At 41.9% G+C, this 26,141-nt stretch overlaps 1 protein-coding gene across 1 annotated transcript in view; it reads right to left on the bottom strand.

Annotated features, from left to right (window-relative positions):
• Positions 1 to 26,141, bottom strand: part of BMPER (BMP binding endothelial regulator) — a 429,657-nt gene that overhangs the window by 338,200 nt on the left and 65,316 nt on the right. The window contains exons 3-4 of the mRNA XM_030204510.1: positions 11,881 to 11,980; positions 1,269 to 1,351 (exon numbers count right to left, since the gene is read on the bottom strand). Of these exons, the coding sequence (XP_030060370.1) occupies positions 1,269 to 1,351; positions 11,881 to 11,980 (183 nt within the window). The remainder of the gene's footprint in view (positions 1 to 1,268; positions 1,352 to 11,880; positions 11,981 to 26,141) is intronic.

The following is a 26,141-nucleotide window of genomic DNA, read 5'->3' as shown; positions in this document are numbered from 1 at the left end:
TGTCTTTTTGTGTTACATTGTCAGCAATTCTCACACACCAAGAATAAGGTTGCTAATTGGATCCAGATGCACCCAACAGGATTAATCCGGCCCTAGGTTTACTTTAGTGCATGCTGGGATATGTAGTCTCTTTTCTTAGGGCATAGAAATTAAAGAACCCTTTTTGGCAAACCTGGATCCAGTTGGCAATCTTAACCAAGAAGCATTTTTGCTATGTGCAGCTTAGCCTATCCTTAGCACATACTGGTCTATGGCTGGGGCTGACACTAGTCATCTCAGTACATTTCCAGTTCATATTGAGTTCACGCTGCAGGCAGCAATTTTGGCAGCCATTCCAAAGCATGTTTCCTACTGGACAAGCAGAACTTTCTCTGCTATCAGTGTAGGGCTGAAAACACTCCCTACTACAGGCAAGCATCTTCTGTCCCAAAGAGCTCCAAAGGGAAGGCAGGTCTGCAATGAATGTTGTCAAATCTGCTTTCATACTCGGCTCTATGAACCCGGCTAATTTACACATTTTGGTTCTGCTGAAAATCAGATCTGTTTGTGACCTACACGGACTGAAGATGTCTATTTCCATTCCATATGATAACTGGAGAGACAGATTCAGCTCTTCTTTCCACTGCTTTATGAACATGATGAATTTACAGTGTCCCCCTGTTATACTTACACACTGTGTACTTTGTATTATCTCTGTGATACTTTATACCATACCTTGTAAGCCACACTTAACCTGCTATTGAGCGGGAAAGAGCGGGGTATAAATGCTATAAATAAATAAATAAAAATAGGGATACTGTAAACATGTGAGTTATTATACTTGATATTCAATACGGACAATTAAACCTCACCGAGCTGGCCGGCTGCCCATATTCAGTGGCAGTTAACAGGGTTGTGCCACTGAATATCTCAAACTCACCATTCACTAACTGGCTAGGTTGGGGCGGTCTGGGAGCGGGGTTTAGGTGGAGCCACGTAGCTGATTAGTGGCGACATTCCAAGTAAGTGCATAGAGTTAGGACAACAAAACAGCTGTCCTAACTATATATGCCGAGTTAACTGAGCATCAGTCTGAATATCAGCCGGTGCCCATTGTCCAGTTAGAGCACATAACTGGATATTTAGTGCCAGGAGCCATGCATGCTTATCACCACGAGCTGAATATTATCCCCATTATTATTATTACTACTATTATAAAAGCAGGTAAATTCCTGACCCTCCTCACTACACGTTCCCCGCATCTCACTAGCAGTGCACACTGTCCTTACCTGGCACTGGCGAGTAATACAGGGGTTGGTTGGGACTTGCCATTTCATGGAACTGTTGTAGGTGTTTTCTTCAAAACTGCATTCTGAGGAGAATCATTAGACACTTCGTTACCAAAATTGTTATAGCATATTACAAGCAAGTTATAAGAAATTATTAAGGTACCAGGAGGCCTGCAAAAAACATGCTTGATTCAAAAACTGGCCCATATATAGAAATTCTTCATGAAACAAGTTGCATGTAAATGTTTCAGGAGGTACATTTTATACAATAGGGACAGTTTTTCCCATAGGTTACTAGGCAAGAAATAGGATGAGCTGTGAGCATAGAAGACAATCACAGCAGCTCGATGACATCACAATGGGGTAGATTTACAAAATGATGCAACTGTATTACATCATACTCACAAGCACTCGTGCATTATTTACTGCAATGGGCCTAGTCACAAATAGAGGGCTACATTTACTAAATGCATTATCGAGTTAACACATGCCAATATAGGTAATGTGCATTTTAGTTGCATAATATGGGACATGTGTTAATGGCTGTTTACACGTGGAGGGGCATTTTCGATATGACGTCTGACTTTGGACGTTTTGCAAAAAACGTCCAAAATCTGAATAGCAAAAAACTTCATTTTCAAAAAAAGAAAAATGTAAATCTTTTTTTTCGAAAATACTGTTTAGAACAAGGTTTTGCAATTTGGTCATTTTGTTTTTTGGTCCATTTTCGAAACACACAAAATCAAGCCATTAGGATGTAGGAGGAGCCAGCATTTTTACTAGACTGATCCCCCTGTCATCCCAGGAAAGCAATAGAGCACCCTAGGGGCACTGCAGTGGACTTCATAAAATGCTCCCAGGTACACATCTCACCATTGTTCCTTTACCTTGTCTGCTGAGCCCCCCTCATCCCAAACCTACCCAAAACCCACCACTCCCAAATATACACCACTACAATGGGTTTCTGGTGAGTTTTGGAGGGCTCATAGTTTCCTCCACAAGTGTAACAAGTAGGGGGAGGTAGAAACCTGGATCCACCTGTCTGCAGTGCACTGCACCACTACTAGACTACTTCAGGGACCTACATGCCATTCTAATGGACCTCAGTATAACATCTGAGGATGGCATAGAGGCTGGCAAGTAATGTTTTTAATCGCATTTTTAGGGGGTGGGAGGGGGTTAGCGACTACTGGGGGAATAAGGGGAGGTCATCCCTGATTCCCTTCAGTGGTCATCTGGTTATTTAGGGTACCTTTTGTGCCTTATTCATTATAAAAACAGTTCTAGCTCAAAACATCTTAGTTTTAGTCCTGGATGGTTTTGTTTTGTTCCATTATGACTGAAAAACTAAGTCTTAGGAATGCCCAAGTCCCACCCTGAGCACGCCCCCTTGAGATTTGGACGCACTTCTGATGGATTTCATAGAAAAACATCTAAAGATAGGTTTCGAAAATACTGATTTGGACATTTTTGTGAGAAAAGCATCCAAATGTTGCTTTATGCCACTTTTTAGACGTTTTTCTGTTTTGAAAATGAGCCCAATAGTAAAACAGTAGCGCCTTTAACTACATCTAGCCTGATGTGCACTGAGGGGGTAATTCTATGAAGTAGATGCTAACATTTCTGCACCAGTTACCACATAAATGAAAGGAATGCTAAATAAGACCAAGAATATTATAATGCCTCTGTATCACTCCATGGCATAACCTCACCTTGAGTATTGTATTAAATTCTGGTCACTGTATCTCAAAAAAAGATATAGTGGAATAAAAAAAAGGTACAGTGGAATTAGAAAAGGTTCAGAGAAGAGCAATCAAACTGATAAAGGGGATAGAACTCCTCCCATATGAGGAAAGACTAAAGAGGTTAGGGCTCCTCAGCTTGGAAAAGAGACAGCTGAGGGGGGATATGATTAAGATTTATAAAATACTGAGTGATGTAGAATGGGTATAAGTGAATCGATTTTTCAATCTTTCAAAAAGTACAAAGACCGGGGACACGCAATGAAATTAAATAGAAATAATTTTAAAACAAATAGGAGGAAATATTTTTCACTCAAATAATAGTTAAGCTCTGGAACTCGTTGCCAGAGTATGTGGTAACAGCAGTTAACGTATCAGGGTTTTAAAAAAGGTCTGGACAAGGTCCTGGAGGAAAAGTCCATAGTCTGTTATTGAGATGGACATGGGGGAAGGAAGCCACAGCTTGCCCTGGGATTGGTAGTATGGAATGTTACAATTATTTGGGTTTCTGCCAGGTACTTGTGACCTTGCTTGGCCACTGTTGGAAACAGCATACTGGGATAGATGGACCATTGGTCTGACCCAGTATGGCTATTCTTATCTTCTTAAGTAGAATGCTGTCATATATGCACATATGCTGGCATTCAAGCACTATTGTGTAACTATGCACATATGTTCAATAGTGCATAGTTTGAAGGTGGGCATGCATGAGGACACGGTCTAAGTAAAGTATGGGCAAGAAACACAGTTTTACATGTGCAGCTTACAGCATACAGATGCATACAGGACCAAGGTTGCCCACCTCTGTTATAGAAGTACCATCTAACTGCATTACAGTGCACTAACACAGTAACATACTATATTAGTAACACGCTACAGTGAACGTAGCCCATTGTGTTTTGTACACTGAGATTTCCGTCGAAGTAGTCTATTTCATTATAATAATAATGTACACATAATATAAAAGGACTACTGTAATGACCTAAAAATTGAAACAAAAATTAAGAGGAGCTCTGTGCTGATGTAAGTGATTGCACCTTAAATACAAGCACATTTTTAGTCCTTTATGCTAGTACTCTATAAAGAAAGGTAGGTGTCAAGCTCACAGCGTATACATGTATTTGCCGCCATTTACATGTTTAAGTATTAGGTTTTGCAAAATTGCATGCACAAGAGAAGTAATTGAAGAGCTAACTGAAATAACTCTTTTTTTTAATTTCTAAGGTAGTGTTAGATATTGCTGAGGTAAGCACAATTGGCTCCCTAGAGATGTATGCAAAGAAACACATTTAAGACTCCTTTTTCAATGCGGCGCTAGAGATTCTGGCATGGCAAATGCGATGAAGCTCATAAGAATTGAATGGGCTTTGTCGCATTTGCCGTGCCAGAATCGCTAGTGTGGCTTTGTAAAAGAAGCCCTTAGTTAGTTTTCATTTTTTTTCCTAATTATTTTTTCATTTTGGGTGAGTCTTTTAAATATATAGTTTCAAAACATTTGCTTTCATAATATTTAATGCATGCTAAAACTGAAGGTCCATCCGGGGTCCAGCCCTGTCGTGAATATAGCAAAGAATACAACTAAAGTAGTATAAACTGTGAACTACTCAGTAAGAATTTTTCAAACCATCAACCTAGTGAAACTGGATCTTAATTAAATACAGGATCTTCTATACCCCTCTTACTAATGATGGCAGTGAGCCAGTGAGGAAGAAAGCACTGAACAAATAGTTGTACCAATAGATTTTCATCTATTGTCACACAGAAAATTTATAGATGGTTAAGATCAAAAGACCAGCAAGGTAATTCTATATCAGGGCACCTGGTAGGAGCCTATTCTAGAAAAGAGCACAGGTACCTACTTTCCTTTATAGAATACTAGCCTAATTGCCCATAGACATGCCTAGAATTTAGGGACAAGCACTTACCCCAACCCAGTGGTGTATTTATTCAAGGTGTGTGTGTGTTGCAGACACACCCCCTACCAGATCCAGCCCCCTGCCCATGCCTTACTTAAGTACATAAGTATTGCCATACTGGGAAAGACCAAAGGTCCATCAAGCCCAGCATCCTGTTTCCAACAGGTCACAAATACCTGGCAAGATCCCAAAAAAGTACAAAACATTTTATACTGCTTATCCCAGAAATAGTGGATTTTCCCCGTCCAATTTTATAATGGTCTATGGACTTTTCCTTTAGGAAGCTGTCCAAACCTTTTTTAAACTCCGCTAAGCTAACCGCGTTTACCATATTCTCTGGCAACAAATTCCAGAGTTTAATTACACATTAAGTGAAGAAAGATTTTCTCCAATTCTGTTTTAAATTTACTACATTGTAGCTTCATCACATGCCTCCTAGTCCTAGTATTTTTGGAAAGCATAAACAGATGCTTCACATCTACCTGTTCAACTCCACTCATTATTTTATAGACCTCTATCATATCTCCCCTCAGCTGCCTTTTATCCAAGCTGAAGAGCCCCAGCCGCTTTAGCCTTTCCTCATAGGGAAGTCGTCCCATCCCCTTTATCATTTTCGTCGCCCTTCTCTGTACCTTTTCTAATTCCACTATATCTTTTTTGAGATGCGGCGAGCAGAATTAAATACAATATTCAAGGTGCAGTTGCACCATGGAGTGATACAAAGGCATTATAACATCCTCATTTTTGTTTTCCATTCCTTTCCTAATAAGACTTAACATTCTATTTGCTTTTTTAGCTGCAGCAGCACACTGAGCAGAAGGTTTCAATGTTTCATCAACGATGACACCTAGATCCCTTTCTTGGTCCGTGACTCCTAACGTGGAACCTTGCATGCTGTAGCTATAATTCTGGTTCCTCTTTCCCACATGCATCACTTTGCACTTGCTCACATTAAACATCATCTGCCATTTAGACGCCCAGTCTCCCAGTCTCGTAAGGTCCTCTTGTAATTTTTCACAATCCTCTCACGATTTAACGACTTTGAATACTTTGTGTCATCAGCAAATTTAATTACCTCACAAAAGCAGCAGTCCCAGCACAGACCCCTGGGGAACCCCACTAATTACCCTTCTCCATTGAGAATACTGACCATTTAACCTTACTCTCTGTTTTCTATCTTTTAACCAGTTTTTAATCCACAATAGAACACTACCTCCTATCCCATGACTCTCCAATTTCCTCTTGAGTCTTTCATGAGGTACTTTGTCAAACGCCTTCTGAAAATCCAGATACATAATATCAACCAGCTCACCTTTATCCACATGTTTGTTCACCCCTTCAAAGAAATGTAGTAGATTGGTGAGGCAAGATTTCTCTTCACTAAATCCATGTTGACTTTCTCATTAATCCATGCTTTTGAATATGCTCTGTAATTTTATTCTTTATAATAGTCTCTACCATTTTGCCCGGCACCGACGTCATACTCACCGGTCTATAATTTCCCGGATCTCCTCTGGAACCTTTTTTAAAAATCGGCGTTACATTGGCCACCCTCCATTCTTCCGGTACCACGCTCGATTTTAAGGATAAATTACATATTACTAACAATAGCTCCGCAAGCTCATTTTTCAGTTCTATCAGTACTCTGGGATGAATACCATCCGGTCCAGGAGATTTGCTACTCTTCAGTTTGTAGAACTGCCCCACTATATCCTCCAGGTTTACAGAGAATTCATTAAGTTTCTCCGACTCGTCAGCTTCGAATACCATTTCCGTTACCAGATTCCCATCCAAATCTTCCTCGATGAAGACCAAAGCAAAGAATTCATTTAATCTCTCCGCTATGGCTTTGTCTTTCCCTGATCGCCCCTTTTACTCCTCAGTCATCTAGCGGTCCAACCGATTCTTTTGTTGACTTCCTGCTTTTCTTATATACCGAATTGCTTATATCTATTATGTTACACATATACTTTATGTAATACCAATTGTTTCTTTACTCTTGAATTCCACTCGCCATGATGGAATATTGTAAGCCACATTGAGCCTGCAAATGGGTGGGAAAATGTGGGATACAAATGCAACAAATAAATAAATAAATATACCTAAAAAAATTTTACTACTTGTTTTTGCCTCCAACACAATCTTTTTTTCGAAGTCCCTCTTAGCCTTCCTTATCAGCGCTTTGCATTTGACTTTACATTCCTAATGCTGTTTCTTATTATTTTCAGTCGGTTCCTTCTTCCATTTTCTGAAGGATTTTCTTTTATCTCTAATAGCTTCCTTCACCTCACTTTTTAACAACGCCGGCTGTCATTTGGTCTTCCGTCCTCCTTTTTTAATATGCGGAATATATTTGTCCTGGGCTTCCAGGATGGTGTTTTTGAACAGCATCCACGCCTGATGTCAATTTTTGACCCTTGCAGCCGCTCCTCTAAGTTTGTTTTTCACTGTTCTCATTTTATCATAGTCTCCTTTTTTAAAGTTAATCGCTAACGTATTTGATTTCCTATGTATACTTACTTCAAAGCTAATATCAAATCCGATCATATTATGATCACTGTTAGCAAGCGGCCCCAGCACCATTACCTCCCGCACCAGATCATGTGCTCCACTAAGGACTAGGTCTAAAATATTTCCTTTTCTCGTCGGCTCCTGTACCAGCTGCTCCATAAAACTGTCCTTGATTTCATTAAGGAATTTTACCTCCCTAGCGTGCCCCGATGTTACATTTACCCAGTCAATATCGGGGTAATTGAAATCACCCATTATTATTGTGTTGCCCAGTTTGCTTGCATCCCTAATTTCCTTTAACATTTCTACATCCATCTGTTTATCCTGGCCAGGCGGACGGTAGTACACTCCTATCACTATCCTTTTCCCCTTTACACATGGAATTTCAATCCACAGTGATTCCAAGAAGTGTTTTGTTTCCTGCAGAAGTTTCAATCTATTTGATTCAAGGCTCTCGTTAATATACAATGCTACCTCTCCACCAATTCAATCCACCCTATCACTATGATTTGTACCCCGGTATGACAGTGTCCCACTGGTTATCCTCCTTCTACCAGGTCTCAGAGATGCCTATTATATCCAATTTTTCATTTAGTGCAATATATTCTAACGCTCCCATCTTATTTCTTAGGCTTCTGGCATTCACATATAGACATTTCAAACTAAGTTTGCTGTTCCTATTTACATCATGCTTAGTACTTGACAGTATTAATTTGCAATCTTTTGTCTGATTTTATTTGTATTTAAGGATACCTGATCTACTACGGTCTCTCTTGCAACCTCATTATCAGGATACCCTATCTTCCCTGTTTTGGTGATATCTTTGAAAGATACCTTATCCCGAACCATGCGCTTTTGAGGAACTGTCGGCCTTCCCCCCGTTTCTAGTTTAAAAGCTGCTCTATCTCCTTTTTAAATGCCGACGCCAGCAGCCTGGTCCCACCCTGGTTAAGGTGGAGCCCATCCTTTCGGAATAGGCTCCCCCTTCCCCAGAATGTTGCCCAGTTACTAACAAATCTAAAACTCTCCTCCCTGCACCATCGTCTCATCCACGCATTGAGACTCAGGAGCTCTGCCTGTCTCTTGGGCCCTGCGCGTGGAATGGGTAACATTTCAGAAAATGCTACCCTAGAGGATCTGGATTTGAGCTTTCTACCTGAGAGCCTAAATTTGGCTTCCAGAACCTCTCTCCCACATTTTCCTATGTCATTGGTACCCATAACGACCCAAGGCAGCCGACTCCTCCCCAGCACTATCTAAAATACTATCTAGGTGGCGAGTGAGGTCCACTACCTTCACACCAGGCAGGCAAGTCACCAGGCGAACCTCACGTCCACCAGCCACCCAGCTATCTCTATGCCTAATGATCGAATCACCAACTACAACAGCTGTCCTAACCCTTCCCTGCCGGGCAGCACTTGGAGACATATCCTCGGTGCGAGAGGATAGTACATCCCCTGGTCCTGGCTACAGGAGTACGTCCTACTTCACCAGGGTGATGCTCTCCTTTTAGGAGACCTCCCTCCTCCAAGGTAGCACATCCCTGTAGGTCCCCTCTATGTACCTCTCTGTCTTCCTCAGCTCCACCAAGTCTGCTACTCTAGCCTCAAGAGAATGGACAAGTTCTCTGAGATCTAGGAGCTCATTGCATCGGGCACACACATATGACATCTCACCAACTGGGAGATAATCATACATGTGACACTCAATGTAAAAGACTGGATAGCACCCCTCTCACTGCTGGACTGCTGACGCCATCTTAGTGTTTTTGAGTTTTTCAATAATTTTAAGCTTGCTACAGTATTAAAGATATTAGCCTAATAAAAATGTCTTTTAGTTTATAAAGTATATTGTATGATTTATTTAGTGTTTCCTTCTTAGATGGTAATGAAATGTATTTAAAACTCTGTAAGAGCCCACCTTGCTTGTTACCCTAATTACAATAACTGACTATAAATGAAGAGTTGCAAAATAGTGTTCACTTACCAGAGAAATGTCCTCTCGGAACTTCTAAGAAAGAAAGTTCAGTGGGACCTTTCCTCTTTATATAGTTTTGAATCTAATGGGCCTTTTTTAAACAGGCTCTTTGAAGCTGACTCAGCAACCTATGCAAGTATTCTACTTCCCCACACCTTAATTAACACTTAATTGAGGTCGCTGGATGTGCTACATCTCCAGCAGCCAAGGTACAGAAAATAACTGCCTTTTAGAACAAGAGTTTTTGGCTGTTTAGTTTCTACCTCTAGAGAAGGTTTCAGTTTAAAACTATGGGAAAAATGCCTATTTCTAGAGAAAATTTCAGTTTAAAACTATGGGAAAAGGGTTTGTACACTATCAGGCTTATTTTCGAAAGAGAAGGGCGGCCATATTCCGACCCAAATCGGGAGATGGCTGCCCTTCTCCCGTGGGCGCCCAAATCGGTATAATCGAAAGCCGATTTTGGGCGCCCCCAACTGCAGTCCATCGCGGAGACGAACAAAGTTCCCGGGGGCGTTTCGGAAGGGTAGCGAAGGCAGGACAGGGGCGTGCAGGGGCGTGCTTAAGAGATGGCCGCCCTCGGCCTATAATCGAAAAAAGAAGGGCGGCCGTAGCGAAAATTTGGTCCGCTTTTTTTGGACCCTTTTTTTTCACGACCAAGTCCCAAAAAAGTGCGCGAACTGCCCAGATGACCACCGGAGGGAATTGGGGATGACCTCCCCTGACTCCCCCAGTGGTCACCATCCCCTCCCACCAAAAAAACAAACAACTTTAAAATCTTGTTTTGCCAGCCTGTATGCCAGCCTCAAATGTCATACCCAGCTCCATCACAGCAATATGCAGGTCCATGGAGCAGTTTTTAGTGGGTGCAGTGCACTTCAGGCAAGTGGACCCAGGCCCAACCCCCCCCCCCCTTATACTTGTGCTAGTAAATGGGAGCTCTCTAAACCGCCCCCAAAACCCACTGTACCCACATGTAGGTGCCCCCCCTCACCCATAAGTGCTATGGTAATGGTGTAGAGTTGTGGGGAGTGGGTTTTGGGGAGGATTTGGGGGGCTCAGCACCCACTGTAAGGAAGCTATGCACCTGGGAGGTATTTCAATGTTTTGTTTTTATTTTTAAAAGTGCCCCCTAGGGTGCCCGGTTGGTGTTCTGGCATGTGAGGGGGACCGGTGCATACAAATCCTGGCCCCTCCCACGACCAAATGCCTTGGATATGTTTGTTTTTGAGCTTGGCACCTTCGGTTTCCATTATCGCCGAAAACCGAGGCCGGCCATCTCAAATCCGCCCAAATCCTAGGCATTTGGCCGGCCCCAACCGTATTATCGAAAGGAAAGATGGCCGCCCATCTTTTTCGATAATACGGTTGGGACCGCCCCTTCTCATAGCTGTTCTCGGAGATGGGCGCCCTTAGAGATGGGCGGCCCCTTTCGATTATGTCCCTCTACGGCAACTAGTTAATAATGCTTGCTTTTCTCTCTCTCTCTCTCTTTTTTTATTCCCCCCTTAATAATAAACTAGGTCCTGCTTGCTTTTCCTTCTCTCTCTCTCTCTTTTTATTCCCCCTTAATACTAAACTAGATCCTACAGTGCTTGCTAGATTCTATCTGTTAATGCTGTGGTACAAAGTTTTTAAAACTAAGTGGAAAAGACTTTGGAGATTAGTTGATAAAATTTGCTTTTTATATTTTTATTTTGCCTATCACCAGTGGCATAGCTACGTGGGGACAGGGGGGCCTGGGTCCCTGTAGATTTGGCCCTGGACCCCACCCCCCGCCAACCGAGGTCCTCTTCTTCTCACAAAAGGCTTCCTTCTGTTTCTGATGTCCGACGTCAGACTCACAGAACAAAGCCTTGCAGAACGAAGCCTTGAAGAGTGGCCTAGGTGGCTGCCTCAAATTCCACTGCTGCTCCTTATGATCTTGGGCAACTCACTTCAAACTTAGACTGTGAGCTCCTCAGGGACAGAAATAGTTACTGTTTTTATAGAATTGCCACCCAGAAGTCTAGTCTGTCAACTAGCCATTTCTATGTGACAGTTCAGGAGAAGATGAACAATCTCACTTTGTGCCCATAGCCAGTTCTTTACTACGACAGAAAAACTTTCCTTCCTGACCTCAAACACAGTGATCAGCAAGTTTCCTTGAAGTAGAATGTTGCTATCATGTTCTACTGAGTTTTATTCCCTATAAAACTTATCCAGTTTATGTAGGGGGTCTTTTACTAAGGCACGCTCACGTTTTTGGCATGCACTAAAATTGTACGGGTGCTAAACGTTAGAGACCCCTATGCATTCCTACAGGCGTCTCTAACGTTTAGCGCGCCCACAGTTTTAGCATGTGCTAAAAACGTGAGCACGCCTTAGTAAAAGACGCCCTAAGTGACATACCTGTAATTAAATTCAGTATACTCATCTGAAATACACTCATTCTGCGCAAGGAACATTTTAAAAATCTGCTCATACCTTTACAGTGTTCACAGCAGGCTCCCTTCTGCTTAACCACCAAAGCACATTCCTTAGAGAGCACCGGACACTTCTCTCTTTCGCAGTTCACTTCCTTATTCTAAACAATAAAAACAAAAAAAAAACAAAGGAAAATTAAACATTTTCAATCCCCGACAACCTATAGCCTCAGTTTTTCAACATTCATGTGCTGCTTAACTAAGGGATGAAATGTGAACGGCAGCCCTTTTTATCATGCTTTTAGGAGGTTCAGACCTGCACAGGGAGAATATTTGGCTTTATTCCACAGAGATTTTCTCCTGGGCCTCCTGTTCTGTAGAAGAAAGGTCAATATGCTCTCAAGTCTCTCAGATTTGATCTTTGTGGTTTACAAATGCTGCCTTTCCTCGCAGAAGTACAGACCTTCCCTTATTCCTCTTTCCCTCAGTTGAATTTGAAGTGCATTATATTTGCATTTCAAACACTTTTGACCATATGTGCATGGAAGTGAAATGGAGTACATGTTAAAATGTTACAAAATGAAATAAAAAAATTAGGCCTATTGGTTGCTGTGCTTTCTGACTGCATCTTGTTATCACCAAGTGCATCTTGATGTTTTGCCAGGCATTCTTGTGTTGGTGTTGTAGCACTAACATTATGGAACAATTTCCCCCTTTATCTCAGAGTAGAGCTCTCATTTAGCAAATTTAGGAGTGAAGGTATCTTGGTGGGGCATAATCGAAAGGGATGCCCAAGTTTTGCTGTGGACGTCCTCGCAAAACATCCCGATGGAGGGGAAGCCCGTATTATCGAAATAAGATGGATGTCCATCTTTTATTTCGATAATACGGTCGGGGACGCACAAATCTTGAAATTTAGATAGTCATTAGAGATGGTTGTCCCTAGGCTTCGTCGTTTCTGATTTTCAGCAATAATGGAACCAAGGATGCCCATCTCAGAAATGACCAAATGCAAGCCCTTTGGTCGTGGGAGGAGCCCACATTAGTAGTGCACTGGTCCCCCTGACATGCCAGGACACCAACCGGACACCCTAGGGGGCACTGCAGTGGATTTCATAAATTGCTCCCAGGTACATAGCTCCCTTACCTTGTGTGCTGAGCCCCCCCCCCAACCCACCCCAAAAACCCACTACACACAACTGTACGCCACTACCATAGCCTTTACGGGTGACGGGGGGGCACTTAGATGTGGGTACAGTGGGTTTCTGGTGGGTTTTGGAGGGCTCACCTTTACCACCACAAGTGTAACAGGTAGGAGGGGAATGGGCCTGGGTCCGCCTGCCTGAAGTGCACTGCACCCAGTAAAACTGCTCCAGAGACCTGCATACTGCTGTGATGGACCTGAGTATGACATTTGAGGCTGGCACAAAATATTTTTAAAGATATTTTTTGAGGGTGGGAGGGGGTTAGTAACCTTTGGGGGAGTAAGGGGAGGTCATCCCCGATTCTCTCCAGTGGTCATCTGGTCAGTTCGGCACCTTTCTGTGCCTTGGTTGTAAGAAAAACAGGACCAGGTAAAGTCATCCAAGTGCTCGTCAGGGATGCCCTTTTTTTTCCATTATAGGTCGAGGACGTCCATGTGTTAGGCACATCCAAGTCCCGCCTTCGCTACGCCTCTGACATGCCCCCATGAACTTTGGTCATCCCTGCAACGGAAAGCAGTTGGGGATGCCCAAAATCGGCTTTCAATTATACCAATTTGGGCGACCCTGTGAGAAGGACGGCTATCTTCCAATTTGTGCCCCCTCACTTTGGGCTCTGGAATCCCCCCACTTCGAGGTCTGGCTACATCTCCAATATAAATACACAAACACATACATCTTAGACCTGATGGAGAGCTGGGCATCCTCTTTCCACTTAAAACTAAACATGGAGAAAACCAAATTTTTTATAATCCATAATCCCAATAACTTCCCAACCCAGTCTAGCTGCGCCATCGACCAAGTAATCTACCCTCTGGAAATGTCTCTGAAAATTATTGGAATCGTTAGAGATCAACAGTTAACAGGAGAAGACCAAGTTAACACTGTGGTATCCAAGACCTTCAGATCATTATGGAAGTTAAAAAGAATTAGATCCTTTTTCCAATCCAATTTCTTCCAAACAATTGTGCAAGCATTGGTCCTATCACAACTGGATTACTGCAATGCATATTACTTAGGGAATAAAGAATCTTTAATAATTAAAAAAATGCAAACTACCATAAACCAGGGGCGTATCTGCGTGTGGCCACAGTGGACTGGGCCCCCGCAGATTTCGCCCTGGACCCCCCTACCGCCGCCAACACCTACCTTTGCTGGCGGGGGACCCCAACCCCAGCTAGCCGAGGTCCGCTTCCTCTAAAAATATTCCTTGAGCTGAGGTCTTTTAAGTTGTTCGTCCTCGCTCCCACTCCTCCGTGCTGCTGTTTAAACTCTGTGGAATCCAGTTTCGGAGTCTGTTTGACGTCGCAGCACGTTGTACATCGTTCTGGGGTCCCCCGCCAGCAAAGGTAGGTTTTGGCGGCGGTAGGGGGGTGGTGGTGACGGCAGTAGGGGGGTGGCAATGGCGGCGGGGGTGGCAATGGCGGCAGAGGGGTAGCAATGGCGGCGAGGGGGGCTATAATGTGCCCCCCACTCTGGCTCTGGCCCCCCCTACCGCCGAACCCCAGAAACGCCCCTGCCATAAACACGGCCGTGAGATTTGTGTTGAGGGCTTCAAAATTTGAAAGAGCTTCTCCCTTACTTTCCAAACTACACTGGCTTCCAATCAAAGCTAAAATAATCTTCTAAACATGCACATTCATTTACAGAATAATACATGGATTGGCATCTGAATACATGTTGGATTTAATTGATTTATGAGCTCGAAATGCATCCGTAATATCTAGAAAAGACCTTATACTTCATTATCCTAACTATAAAAACATCAATTTCAATATATTATGCAAAGATTTCTCTCACATAAGCACTAACTATTTAATATTCTGAAACTTTCTGAAAATTTTTCTCTTTGAGAAATTCCTGAAATAAGTACGCTATCTATTGAATTCTAGTATTTCTGTAAAAGTCTATGAACTGTAGCTAATTTGCTTTAATGGATCGATCTCTACATCAGTATTTGTATCTGCTTTTACTTAACTGTTGTAAGCCAGATAGAGCTGAATAATTAGTATTCAGATTATATGGGATATAAGAACCAAAATACATAAATAAATAAAATAAATATAGATCTTGATTTTAGAAACCTGGGATATACATGGGATATACAAGCTTGTTTATGTCCAAACTACGAATTTGTGCGTATGACAAGAGGACATGGTCTAGGCATGTTTTGGGCAGAACAAGAGTAGGGCTACAAAATACAAATGTATTCCTTTTTTCAGAACGAATACACATTCATATACTCTGAGATCAACATTGGAATATATACCTGCTCCTTGGAACACCTTGGTAACAGAAAAGTGCTTGTTATTGGCGTTGTACAACAGGAGGGATTAGGGGGAATGAGTCGCCCCCTTAATCCTTCACAGCATTTTTTTGCCCCTTCCCACAAAATCATTTGTCAAACATTTGTGGGTTCTTACCTTAACTGGCAGCACATAGTCATGTACCATATTTCCTAAATGGCAAACAGAGATGTCTATATGTACCTGTTATATTGGTGCAGAAACATTGTGGGAACTTGCTTCTTTTGTTTTGTGAGCTCTTTGAGCAGAGATTGGGGAGATTGGGTGGCAGAGCTGGTGGTGGGAGGTGGGGCTGATGGTTGGGAGGCGGGGATAGTGCTGGGCAGACTTATACGGTCTGTGCCAGAGCCGGTGGTGGGAGGCAGGACTGGTGGTTGGGAGGCAGGGATAGTGCTGGGCAGACTTATATGGTCTGTGCCAGAGCCGGTGGTTGGGAGGCAGGGATAGTGCTGGGCAGACTTATACGGTCTGTGCCCTGAAAAGGACAGGTACAAATCAAGGTAAGGTATATACAAAAAGTAGCACATATGAGTTTATCTTGTTGGGCAGACTGGATGGACCGTGCAGGTCTTTTTCTGCCGTCATCTACTATGTTACTCAGCACATACATGTCTAGGTTCTGAAACACAAGCAATAGGATAAATCGTCACACAGCAGGGTCTCTCATATAAACTACATAGCTAGCTGTCCCTGCAATGCTCACAAATATCAATCATGGTCCATTAAAGTTTTCAAAATTTCATTAAAATATTTTTTTGAGGGGTCCTCAGAATACATGGCATACTAAGAGCACAATTTTTTTATTTTACTGCCAAAGTAGCCTTTCCTCACAGGCCCCAATTTTTTAAACAAAACTTCTTTGTGAAAAAAACAATTTTGAACTTTTGAGTTGAAATTGCAAAACATGCTTTTCATAGTACTTATCTTCAAAGCGCTGCTCAGAGCACTAGCCAGCTAAGGAGCTCATTTTCAAAACAGAAATCCAAAAAGTGGCATAAATCTGCATTTGGACATTTTTCTCACAAAAACGTCCAAATTGGTATTTTTAAAACCAATTTTTAGACGTTTTTCTATGAAGTCCATCGGAAGTGTGTTCATATCACAAGGAGGCATTGTCAGGGGCATGTTAAGGGCAAGATCTGGGTGTTCCTAACACTGAGACATTTTTCAGCCATAATGGAACAAAAAAAAAGTGTCCAGGACTGAAACTAAGACGTTTTGATCTAGACCTGTTTTTATAATGATTAAGGCACAAAGGGGTGCCCTAAATGACCGGATGACCACTGGAGGGAATCAGAGGTGACCCCCAATACCCCCCAGTGGTCACTGACTGCCTACCACCCCTATAAATATGAATACTATATGATTTAGCAACCTCTATGACAGCTTCAGATGTTACAGCCAGGTTTATTAGAGCAGCATGCAGATCCCTGGAGTAGTGTTGTGGTCAGTACAGTGCACTAAGAATGGAGGACTTGGGTCCATATCTCCCTCTACCTGTCTCATTTGTGAGGGAAACTTGGAGCCCTCCAAAACTCACCATAAACCCACTATACCCACATACAGGTGCTCCCTTCACTCATAAGGACTATTGTAGTGGTGTACAGATGTGGGCAATGGGTTTTGGGGGGCTCAGTAGATAAAATAAGGGAGCAATGGTGAGATGTGTACCTGGGAGCATATTTTTGAAGTCCACTGCAGTGCCCCCTAGGGTGCCCCATTTATCTCCTGGGATGTCAGGGAGACCAGTCTTCTAAAAATGCTGGCCCATCCTACATCCCAATGGATTGATTTTCTCTGTTTTTCACTCAGATATTTTTTTTTCTGAAAATGGACCAAAAAACAAAACATCCAAAGCACAAAACCTTGTTCAAAAACAGTATTTTCAAAAACAAAAGATAGACGTTTTTCTTTTTTGAAACTGAACTCCTTTCCTATTCAGATTTTGGACATTTTTTGCAAAACGTCTAAAGTTGCACTTAGATGTCATATCAAAAATGCCCCTTTAAGTGTTAGTAAAACCGGACCTGCGATTTGGACGTTTTGTGATTTGGACGTCTTTGAATTTCAGCCATTTTCAAAAAAAATCTGTCCAAGTCTAAAAGGTCCAAAGTCAAGCCATTGGGACGTGGGAGGAGCCAGCATTTTTAGTAGACTGGTCCCCCTGATATGCCAGGACAGCTATCGGGCACCCTAGGGGGCACTGCAGTGGACTTCATAAATTGGTCCAAGGTACATAGCTCCCTTACCTTGTGTGCTGAGCCCCCCAAAACCCACTATCCCCAACTGTACACCACTACCATAGCCCTTATGGGTGAAGGGGGCAGCTATATGTGGGCACAGTGGGTTTCTGGTGGGTTTTGGAGGGTGCACAGTTTCCTGTACAAGTGTAACAGGTAGCGGGGGTATGGGCCTGGGTCCACCTGTCTGAAGTCCACTGAACTACTCCAGGGACCTGCATGCTGCAGTCATGGACCTGAGTATGACATCTGAGGCTGGCAAGTAATGTTCTTCAACACAATTTTTGGGGGTGGGAGGGGGTTAGTGACCACTGGGGCAGTAAGTGGAGGTCATCCCTGATTCCCTCCAGTGGTCATCTGGTCATTTGGGGCACCTTTTTGTGCCTTATTTGTAATAAAAACATGTCTACCTCAAAACGACCAAGTTTTAGTGCTGGACATTTTTGCTTTGTTCCATTATGGTTCACAGACATCCAAGTCTTAGGATTGCCCAAGTCCCGCCTTGAACAGGCCCCAATACGCCCACTTGAGATTTAGACGTCCTTCCGACAGATTTCGTAGAAAGACGTCCAAAATGAGGTTTTGATTATGCCAATTTGGACGTTTCTGTGAGATGGACGTCCAAATGCCAATTTATGTCACTTTTTGGACGTCCATCTCTTTCGAAAATGAACCTGATAGTCACACTCCTTCTTAGTAAGCTTATTATGTATCCTGGACTGCTACCCTGATGAAAGAAGTGAAACCTAGCCATATTGCCAGCATGTCCAGTTTTACTAACACTTAGATGAAGGTAAGTATTAAGAAAAGCAAAGTGACATAATAGATTATGGCAGATAAAGACATGTACAGTCCATCCAGTCTGCCTAACAAGACAAACTCATTACATATGGTATGATGTGAAACATGTTTTGCAATTTCAGCAATTTCTACTTAAAAGTTCAAAATTAAGTTTTTTAACAAAGAAGTTTTGTTTAAAATATTGGGACCTGGGAGGAAAGCCTACATTGGTACAAAAAGAAGTAAATTGTGCTCTTAGGGGCCCTGTTACTAAGTGCGTGAGCGAGGCTGTAATTCCGAATTTGGCGTGTGCCGAATCCCGCAGTAGAAAATAATTTTCTGTTTTCTACCATGGGCCGCTTACCTAGCGGTAAACAGCAGTTGGTGCATGCTGCATGCTTACCATTCGGGTAGCGCATGAGACCTTACCACTAGGTCAACAGGTGGCGGTAATGTCTTAGGCTGAAAATTGATGTGCGCTGTTTCAATTTTAGTACAAGTGGTAAACAAAAAAAGCCCAATGTGCGCCAAAGCTGCAAAGGACTTAAATACAAAACAACTTACGCATCTAGTTTTTCCTACATAAGCACACAACTGTGGAACTCATTACCAAAAGCCTTGAGAACGACGTACGACCACCTAAACTTCTGGAAATCACTAAAAACCAACCTGTTTAAAAAGGCATACCCTACCGATCCAACTTAAATGCCTAATCTCTGCAACACAACCAAACTAAAGCACGTAATGGACATAACACAACTCTTCCGTTCTTCGATCCCTAATGTGGCACATGAACTTGATCTTACCACAACATCACCCTGTATTTGTTCACACCGGAGCCTGCAAAGGCCTCTCCGGTACTATGTAAGCCACATTGAGCCTAAAATAGGTGGGAAAATGTGGGATGCAAATGTAGTAAATAAATAAATAAAAGATGCCTGCGCACTAACACAGGCCACTTTATACCGTGGTTTAGTAAAAGGACCCCTTAGTTTGCCATGTATTTTGAGGACCCCTCAAAATAATTTTTAAAAAATGAGTTTGAAAAATGTAAGCAACACACTTCATGATTGATATTTGTGAGCACTGCTGGGACTGATATGCAGTAGGCTTTGAAATAGCCATATACCAGCATATGTGCCGATACATAGGTGTCTATTTAGCTATGTTTCCCAGTTGACGTTATCCACGTCCATCATTGTAAATTAGGTGTTTCCATCCTATGTAAGCAGTGCATACAGGCTCTATGTTGGCCGATCCTGTTCTAAAATATTACTGAATTGTACAAACCCCAGCTTGGGTATTTGAATTCCAATTTCAATGTTCTATCTAAAAGGAGGCTTTAAATCTTTTAAGCAGGGAAGGCATGAAACATGGCAAACTTGGTCAAAGTATTGCTCTACAAAAACTGAGTCAATATTCAAATCTCACAATCAGCGCTTTTTTAAAAGTACCATCTTCAGCATTTTAATTTATCCCATATATTTAGCACTGCCATCTGGAAAACGAGAAGCACTGAACATTTGTGGAAAGCAATGACCACCATTGGCTCTAGGGGAAGCAGTGATATTCAGCCCCTATCAATATAGCTATGATGTTTATCCTCTTTGTTGGCCTCAATTTATCTGCATAGCTGAATGAATAGCAACTGAATTATCACCGTCTACTGTAGAATTAGAAGGAATGCCTTTGCTCTGCCCTCACTCTGCCCTAGCACTATCAGAAAGTGTCACATGAGTCTGCAAGAATTTTCAGAAGCACTATTTATAAAATGCCACTGAAAATTCATAGATGAGCACAGATAAGGCATTTATCCATATAAGTGGTAATTGCCTCCTCTTGGGTGCCCTGATGCCAAGTGGGGAGCATCTAGTCTATAATGGTGTCTGGGTGTCCAGATTCCGTAATAGAATACTGGTGTTACCTGGTATCAGCGTGCCATACATTTAGGCATCCACAGTTATATCAGTCATAGACCTCAATGCAGCACGGGTGTTATGTGCATATGTGAGACCCTCACATTAGGAGTAGCCTAATGGTTAGTACAGTGGGATAAGAACCTAGGGAACCGGGTTTGATTCCCACTCTATTGTAAGCCCACTAGGGCCAGAGAAATAATATATGTAAACCACTTTGGTTATCAAATCCATAACCCTTGATCCAGGCTCTGCCCATATGCTCACCTCCCTTGCATTTGCACACCCTTATAGAATAGTGCTAATATGCAGAAGTGCTACTTTTTTGTCCATATACAAGCGCAAAGGGGTGCTGACCCACAAGCACCTACTTACAGAATCACCCTTATAGTACCTTCCACTCTACAGATAAATGCTTTTGATATCAGGCTAAATATGTCTTAAGTATGTTTCTTCATAGAAACACTACTTTACCTAGTGGTGTTATGCTTCTGCTCTTCTGAAGAGGTCAATATCATCTCTTCTGTTGCCCATGGTACTGCAATATGTGTATGTGCCAGTTTCTAAAGAGGCACGTTGGCCGAAGTGGCAAGGAGTGTTCTATCAAGAATCAAGGCAGAAGTAAAATGTAATAAATCAAGGAATTTTCTCCTAACCCTTAATCCTGCAAACTAACAGGGCCACTCTGTGACACATGAGAGTCCAAGAAAGTCTCTGTGACGCAAATTCTCCCTCTAATTGCTAGTTTAGACCATTAAATACTGCAGGTGGCCTCTTCTTTGCTTCCTATTACTTAATTAGAGACCAAGAATCAAAGAAAACAATTATAAATACTGTGTCAAGAGTTATAATACACCACCCATCGTGCATTCCTTCCCAATGGCCTTTGGCATTTAAGTGGGAGAGGGCTATCAACTAAACTGAACTCTTGGATTGTAGGCAACAGTTTGACTTCCCTTGCCTTCACCACTGGCTGCACATAATATTTTAGCAGATGCCAAGCATCATTAACTTATTACTTCATTGCACACTTTGGGGGGTAAAAAGCTTATCTTCTCTAAACGTTGGGCTCTCTTCCTTTCTTCTTCCCTGGCTCACTGCAGACATCTTAGGATGCCGGGGCAAGGAGGCAGAACTCCTTGATGGAAAGCTGCTATTTATGCACCGTACCCTGAATTCTGGAGTATGTACAACCTGTCAATGAATGTGTTTTCTCTTCTGGAAGAGTTTATCTCATTATATTTTAACACTATACATCCCCACAGATACCCTGTCAACATTGTCAGCTTTTTGAGCCAGTGAAGATGTTATTTCTTTACGTAATAACATGTCTATAAGTTGTTGCTTCATAAATCAGCTCCTCTTGTTGAAATTAACTCTAAAGTGTGACTAAGTTATTTCACATTCATTTTCGTGTTCAAATACCAGCTGCAATGGTCAAAAATATTTGAATATTCAGCACCACTGTCTGGATAGTGGCCAGTGCTGAATATCTGGATAATGCCATCAGCAAAAAGACTATCCTAAGTTAACAGGATTAGTTATCGGGTAACGGACTAAATATTGCCGCTATCTGGATAAGTTCTAGGATTGTCCTGGCTTCGCCTGTGCTCCATCCTGGCACTATCCCCCAGATTCTGTATAGGTTGCCCATATTCGGGCACAGAAAGTGGCTAGATTTTACAAATCCACTTAGCCACTGCAAGACTGTACTGCAAATACCAACATGTCTTAATGGTAGGCCGTATTGATAACTTCCCCCCTTAGAGGCACATTATCTGTGAATATCCTGGTCAATGGCACTTATCCCATCAGCAGATGTTGCTATCTAGATAAGTGCTTTTGAACATTGTCCTGGAAAAGTTATCAAATTACCTTTCTAGAAGCATCAACATTTACAGGGTAATTCTATACAGAACGTGTGACCAGGTACAAGCCAATTACATGTGTTTGTCATTAGAATAGTGGCCAAAGGATAAGGCAAGTTAATATCTAAAAGACTATTTGAAATAGTGCATAAGTTAGCAGTGAACTTGGCCCAAGTTGGGGAAGAAAAGGTTAACATTTCTCCCTGCAGGCATTACACAGATGGAGTAAAGCTGTGCACGTAAATCACTTTAGTGTCTGTTTTTGTCTGGTGATGTACAATTTTAGTCTCTCTAAGGTGCTGTAGTGTACAAGGGCAAAACATTAGCAGATAAAAACTACTTCCTTTTGTCTGCCCTTCTCAACCATTTCTCATAAATAATGATACAGCCAGGCTTCTCCTAATATCTTCCTTCTCGATTGCTTCCCCATCCCCCCTTTGTTATATTAACTAGGTGTGGGGTGAGAGAATTAATGCACACAAACAGACTTTAACAAGCTCATTTTAACTAGAGGAGGAGGGAAGCCTTGCACTTATAAAACCCCAGTCACTTTTCCCAGCAAGGTTCCCAAAGACCTTGACAGCTCTCACATGTTCTGGTGTCACTTGCTATGAAAGGAAAACCTTCTCAGGCCTCACAGGGACCAGAAGCCAGCAGTTTCGGAGAGGAGGCGGAATGGGGGCGTCTTATTTATTGTTTTGTCATCAGAGAAGAACTTTGGCACCGACCACTCCAAAGAAACCCATAGCCCATAAATCCTTAATGTTTGCTTTATCAGAGCCCCACAATAGCATTCCAAGATGCTGCATAAATAATTGGTATTCATAATTCTGCACACTGTTGATTTCTAACAGATGCTATATGGAATTTGCAGCAGAGGATTTTTGTTTTTTTTTTAGTTGTCAATAGGATTAAACCTTATGGGTTATTTTTTTTTATTTAACTTTATTTAGTATTGAGAAAATAAATCAGAATTTTAAGGGGCTAGGTTGTTTGACAACAACTAGGTCAATATTTAAACTCCACTTTGTTTGACTACAACTAGGTCAATATGTAAACTCCACAGTCAGTGTCTCGTTTAAACACCAGCCGCAGTGTATTTCCGAATATTCAGCGTTGGTTGCTTTCCACATAGCGGTGCTGAATATCGGAGTATGTTGCCGACTGCTGGAGTTATCAAGGTAATGGTGAAATTGAGCGTCCAGATCATTTAAGACAGCCATTTTTCTGTCCCAAGTTTTCTGGATATTGACACTGAATCATGCCAGTCTCTCAGGAATAGTCTAATGGTTAGAACAGCAAGATGAGAAACCAGGTGAGCCAGATTCAAATTCCTCTGCATCTCCTTATGATGTTGGGCAAGTTACGTAACCCTCAATTGCTCAATATATAAAAACTTAAGGTGGTGATTCCCAAACTTTTTACTATGACCGAATCCCTAAAATATTTTTCACTCACCAAGGAATCCTCAAATTATGTAAACATATATGTGTTCATACAAACAGATTCTACAATCTGATTTCTTGAGGAACCCCTGGAGAGAGTTTGAGGAACCGTAGGGTTTCATGGAACCTAGTTTGAGACTCACTGACTTACGACTGTGAGTCCACTAGAAAGTACCTGCACATAATATATGTACCACAGAAAGGAGATATATTAAATACAATTTCCTGCTCTACCCTGCTATCTCCATGGTGCTGTCTGGTTAGCGCTGGGGCGGTCTGTTATGATTTTTAGTGGCATTATCCAAATGTTGCTGCTGAAAATCGATGAATAGCCCTGGTCAGTGACACTTATCTTGATAGCATGTGCAGCTACACAGTTAAGTACATTGGAATATTGGGTCAAATGCTGTTAAAAATCTGTTCTTCCTCTGTTGACATAAAAACTGCCAGTGCTTGTCTTTAACAGGGCATCTGGATGCAAATCTCATTAGCGGGAGGCACTTGATTTCCTGAAAGCTCCTGAAAAGTGCTACTGTGCCTACTCAGAACCCCAAAGTTATTTTAAAGCCAGGCATACAAACATGCTTCTTTCTATCAAGCTGTAACTCCTGGGCTCTAGCCAAACCTCTTTAAGACTCTAAACAGCTTGGCTACTGCTCCGATTATCATAAGTTATTTATTTTTAATCAGTCGCATGAAGAGCTAATAATGGGTGCATTACTTCTTTTAAAAAAAAAAACTGAGATGAGCTTTTTAGATTTCACAAAAGCGAGAGCCTCACTTTGATTAATGCCATGTGCGGGGATTTCAAAGCAAGCAGTGACTTGAGATCTAATTACTCTTCCAAATACAGTGCGAGATTGCTTTTTGGAAAAATAATCAGAAGTAATTAGATTAGTTTTAAGGGCAACAGTGATACAGATTGCTTTGTTGTTCTCTGTTTTTTCCCAGCAGCTTCTCTGACTGAAACTTGGCATTTTCCCTCTCCAGCAAAATAAAGGATTATTCTCATTTAGTGCCTGTGATCTGGGCTGTAAAATCAGGGATGCAACATGTATACTCAACAGGGTAGCAAAGCCTGGGAGGGGGCAGGGGGCAAATACACCTCCTAGAGTGGGGTCCTAGCACCCAAATGTTATAGCTTGGTCCATAGAGCTTAGTGGCTGATGTGAGGAAGCAGTGACTCAGTGGTTCAACTCCGACACGTGTAGAGGGAGACAGTAGTAGAAAGAGAAGATCAACAGGCCACAAGGAACAATGAATGAGGTCTGCTCCCCCAGGACCCTGGCTGATGCTATAGAGCAGTCCTCAAGGGCTACAAACAGGCCAGATTTTCAAGATATCCTTAATGAATATCAATGAAAAAGATTTGCATACAAATCTCCCCCATGCATATTCATTAGGGATGTCCTGAAAATCCGGCTTCTTTATGGCCCTTATCTCCAAAGTGTTATGTTTTCTGTTGTATGTTGTTATTTTATGTATGTAATCCTGTCCCCCACTTTGAACTGTGGATAAGGTGGGTAATAAATAGTTTAATTAACATTGTAATATTATTACTATTGGGACCTTTTACTAAAGTATGCTAAGTTTTTGAAAATGGCGCCTGAAAAGTCCACATGGAAAAAAATACACCTAGACATATTCTGTAAAAGTACACCTAAATTTAGGCGTACTTTATATAATAGGCCTAAATTTCTGTGCAGTTTATAGAATACGCCAAGTGCCCATCCACATGACCAAATTTAGTTGCTGGCAGTTACACCAAGTAAAACTTGGTGTAAATCCCAACATCTAAATTAGGTGCAGACCAGGTGTATTCTATAACAACGCGCAAAGATTTGAGAAATGGCCCAAACCCGCCCATTCCATGACCATGGCCGTGCCCTCTTTTCAACTATGTGACTTAGAATTTACGCACATCACATTGCAGAGGACGCTTAGACAGTTCTGCGTATAAATTCTAATTAATGTCAATTAGTGTCAATAATTGCTGGTTACGTGGCAATTATCAGCACTGATTGGCTTGTTAGCTAATTAAGTTGCGCACGCAAATCCAGAATACGACCAGATTTCTGCATGCAACGTTAAGTCGTGCTATATAGAATCCAGAGGAATGCACTTTTTCAACAGCAAAATGTAACATGAGGTTAAGTGCAAAAGCTGTGTGATAATTGATGGGAGTGTAGCCACACTGAAATACTCTTTATTGTACACGAGGACTATTGCAATTATTGCAGCTGCACTAACCCCCTCATTCCATAACAAGGCAGATAAGTTTAAGTGCCATTTGCATGCTTAAATTATGCACAGAAATGGCAGTAGTATGCCTAAGTGCTATTCTGTATCTATATTCTAAAATGGCTTACCCCCAGATTCCACATAATTTGCATGTAGATTAAAGATGTGCCAACAAATTAATTATCTAACAATAAATCAATGTCAACAATCAATTACAGCAGTTAATTGGCATTAATTAGATTTTATGCATGCATCTTCCTGCGCATTATTCTACAACTCCATGTGCCTAAATCCCCTAGCATGTAACTCAAAAGGGGGAATGAC

Source organism: Microcaecilia unicolor, chromosome 1 (assembly GCF_901765095.1).
Source record: "Microcaecilia unicolor chromosome 1, aMicUni1.1, whole genome shotgun sequence".
In the NCBI taxonomy this organism is placed as follows: domain Eukaryota; kingdom Metazoa; phylum Chordata; class Amphibia; order Gymnophiona; family Siphonopidae; genus Microcaecilia; species Microcaecilia unicolor.
The sequence above is the reverse complement of the archived record's forward strand: the minus strand, read 5'-3'. Positions and strand labels throughout refer to the sequence as shown.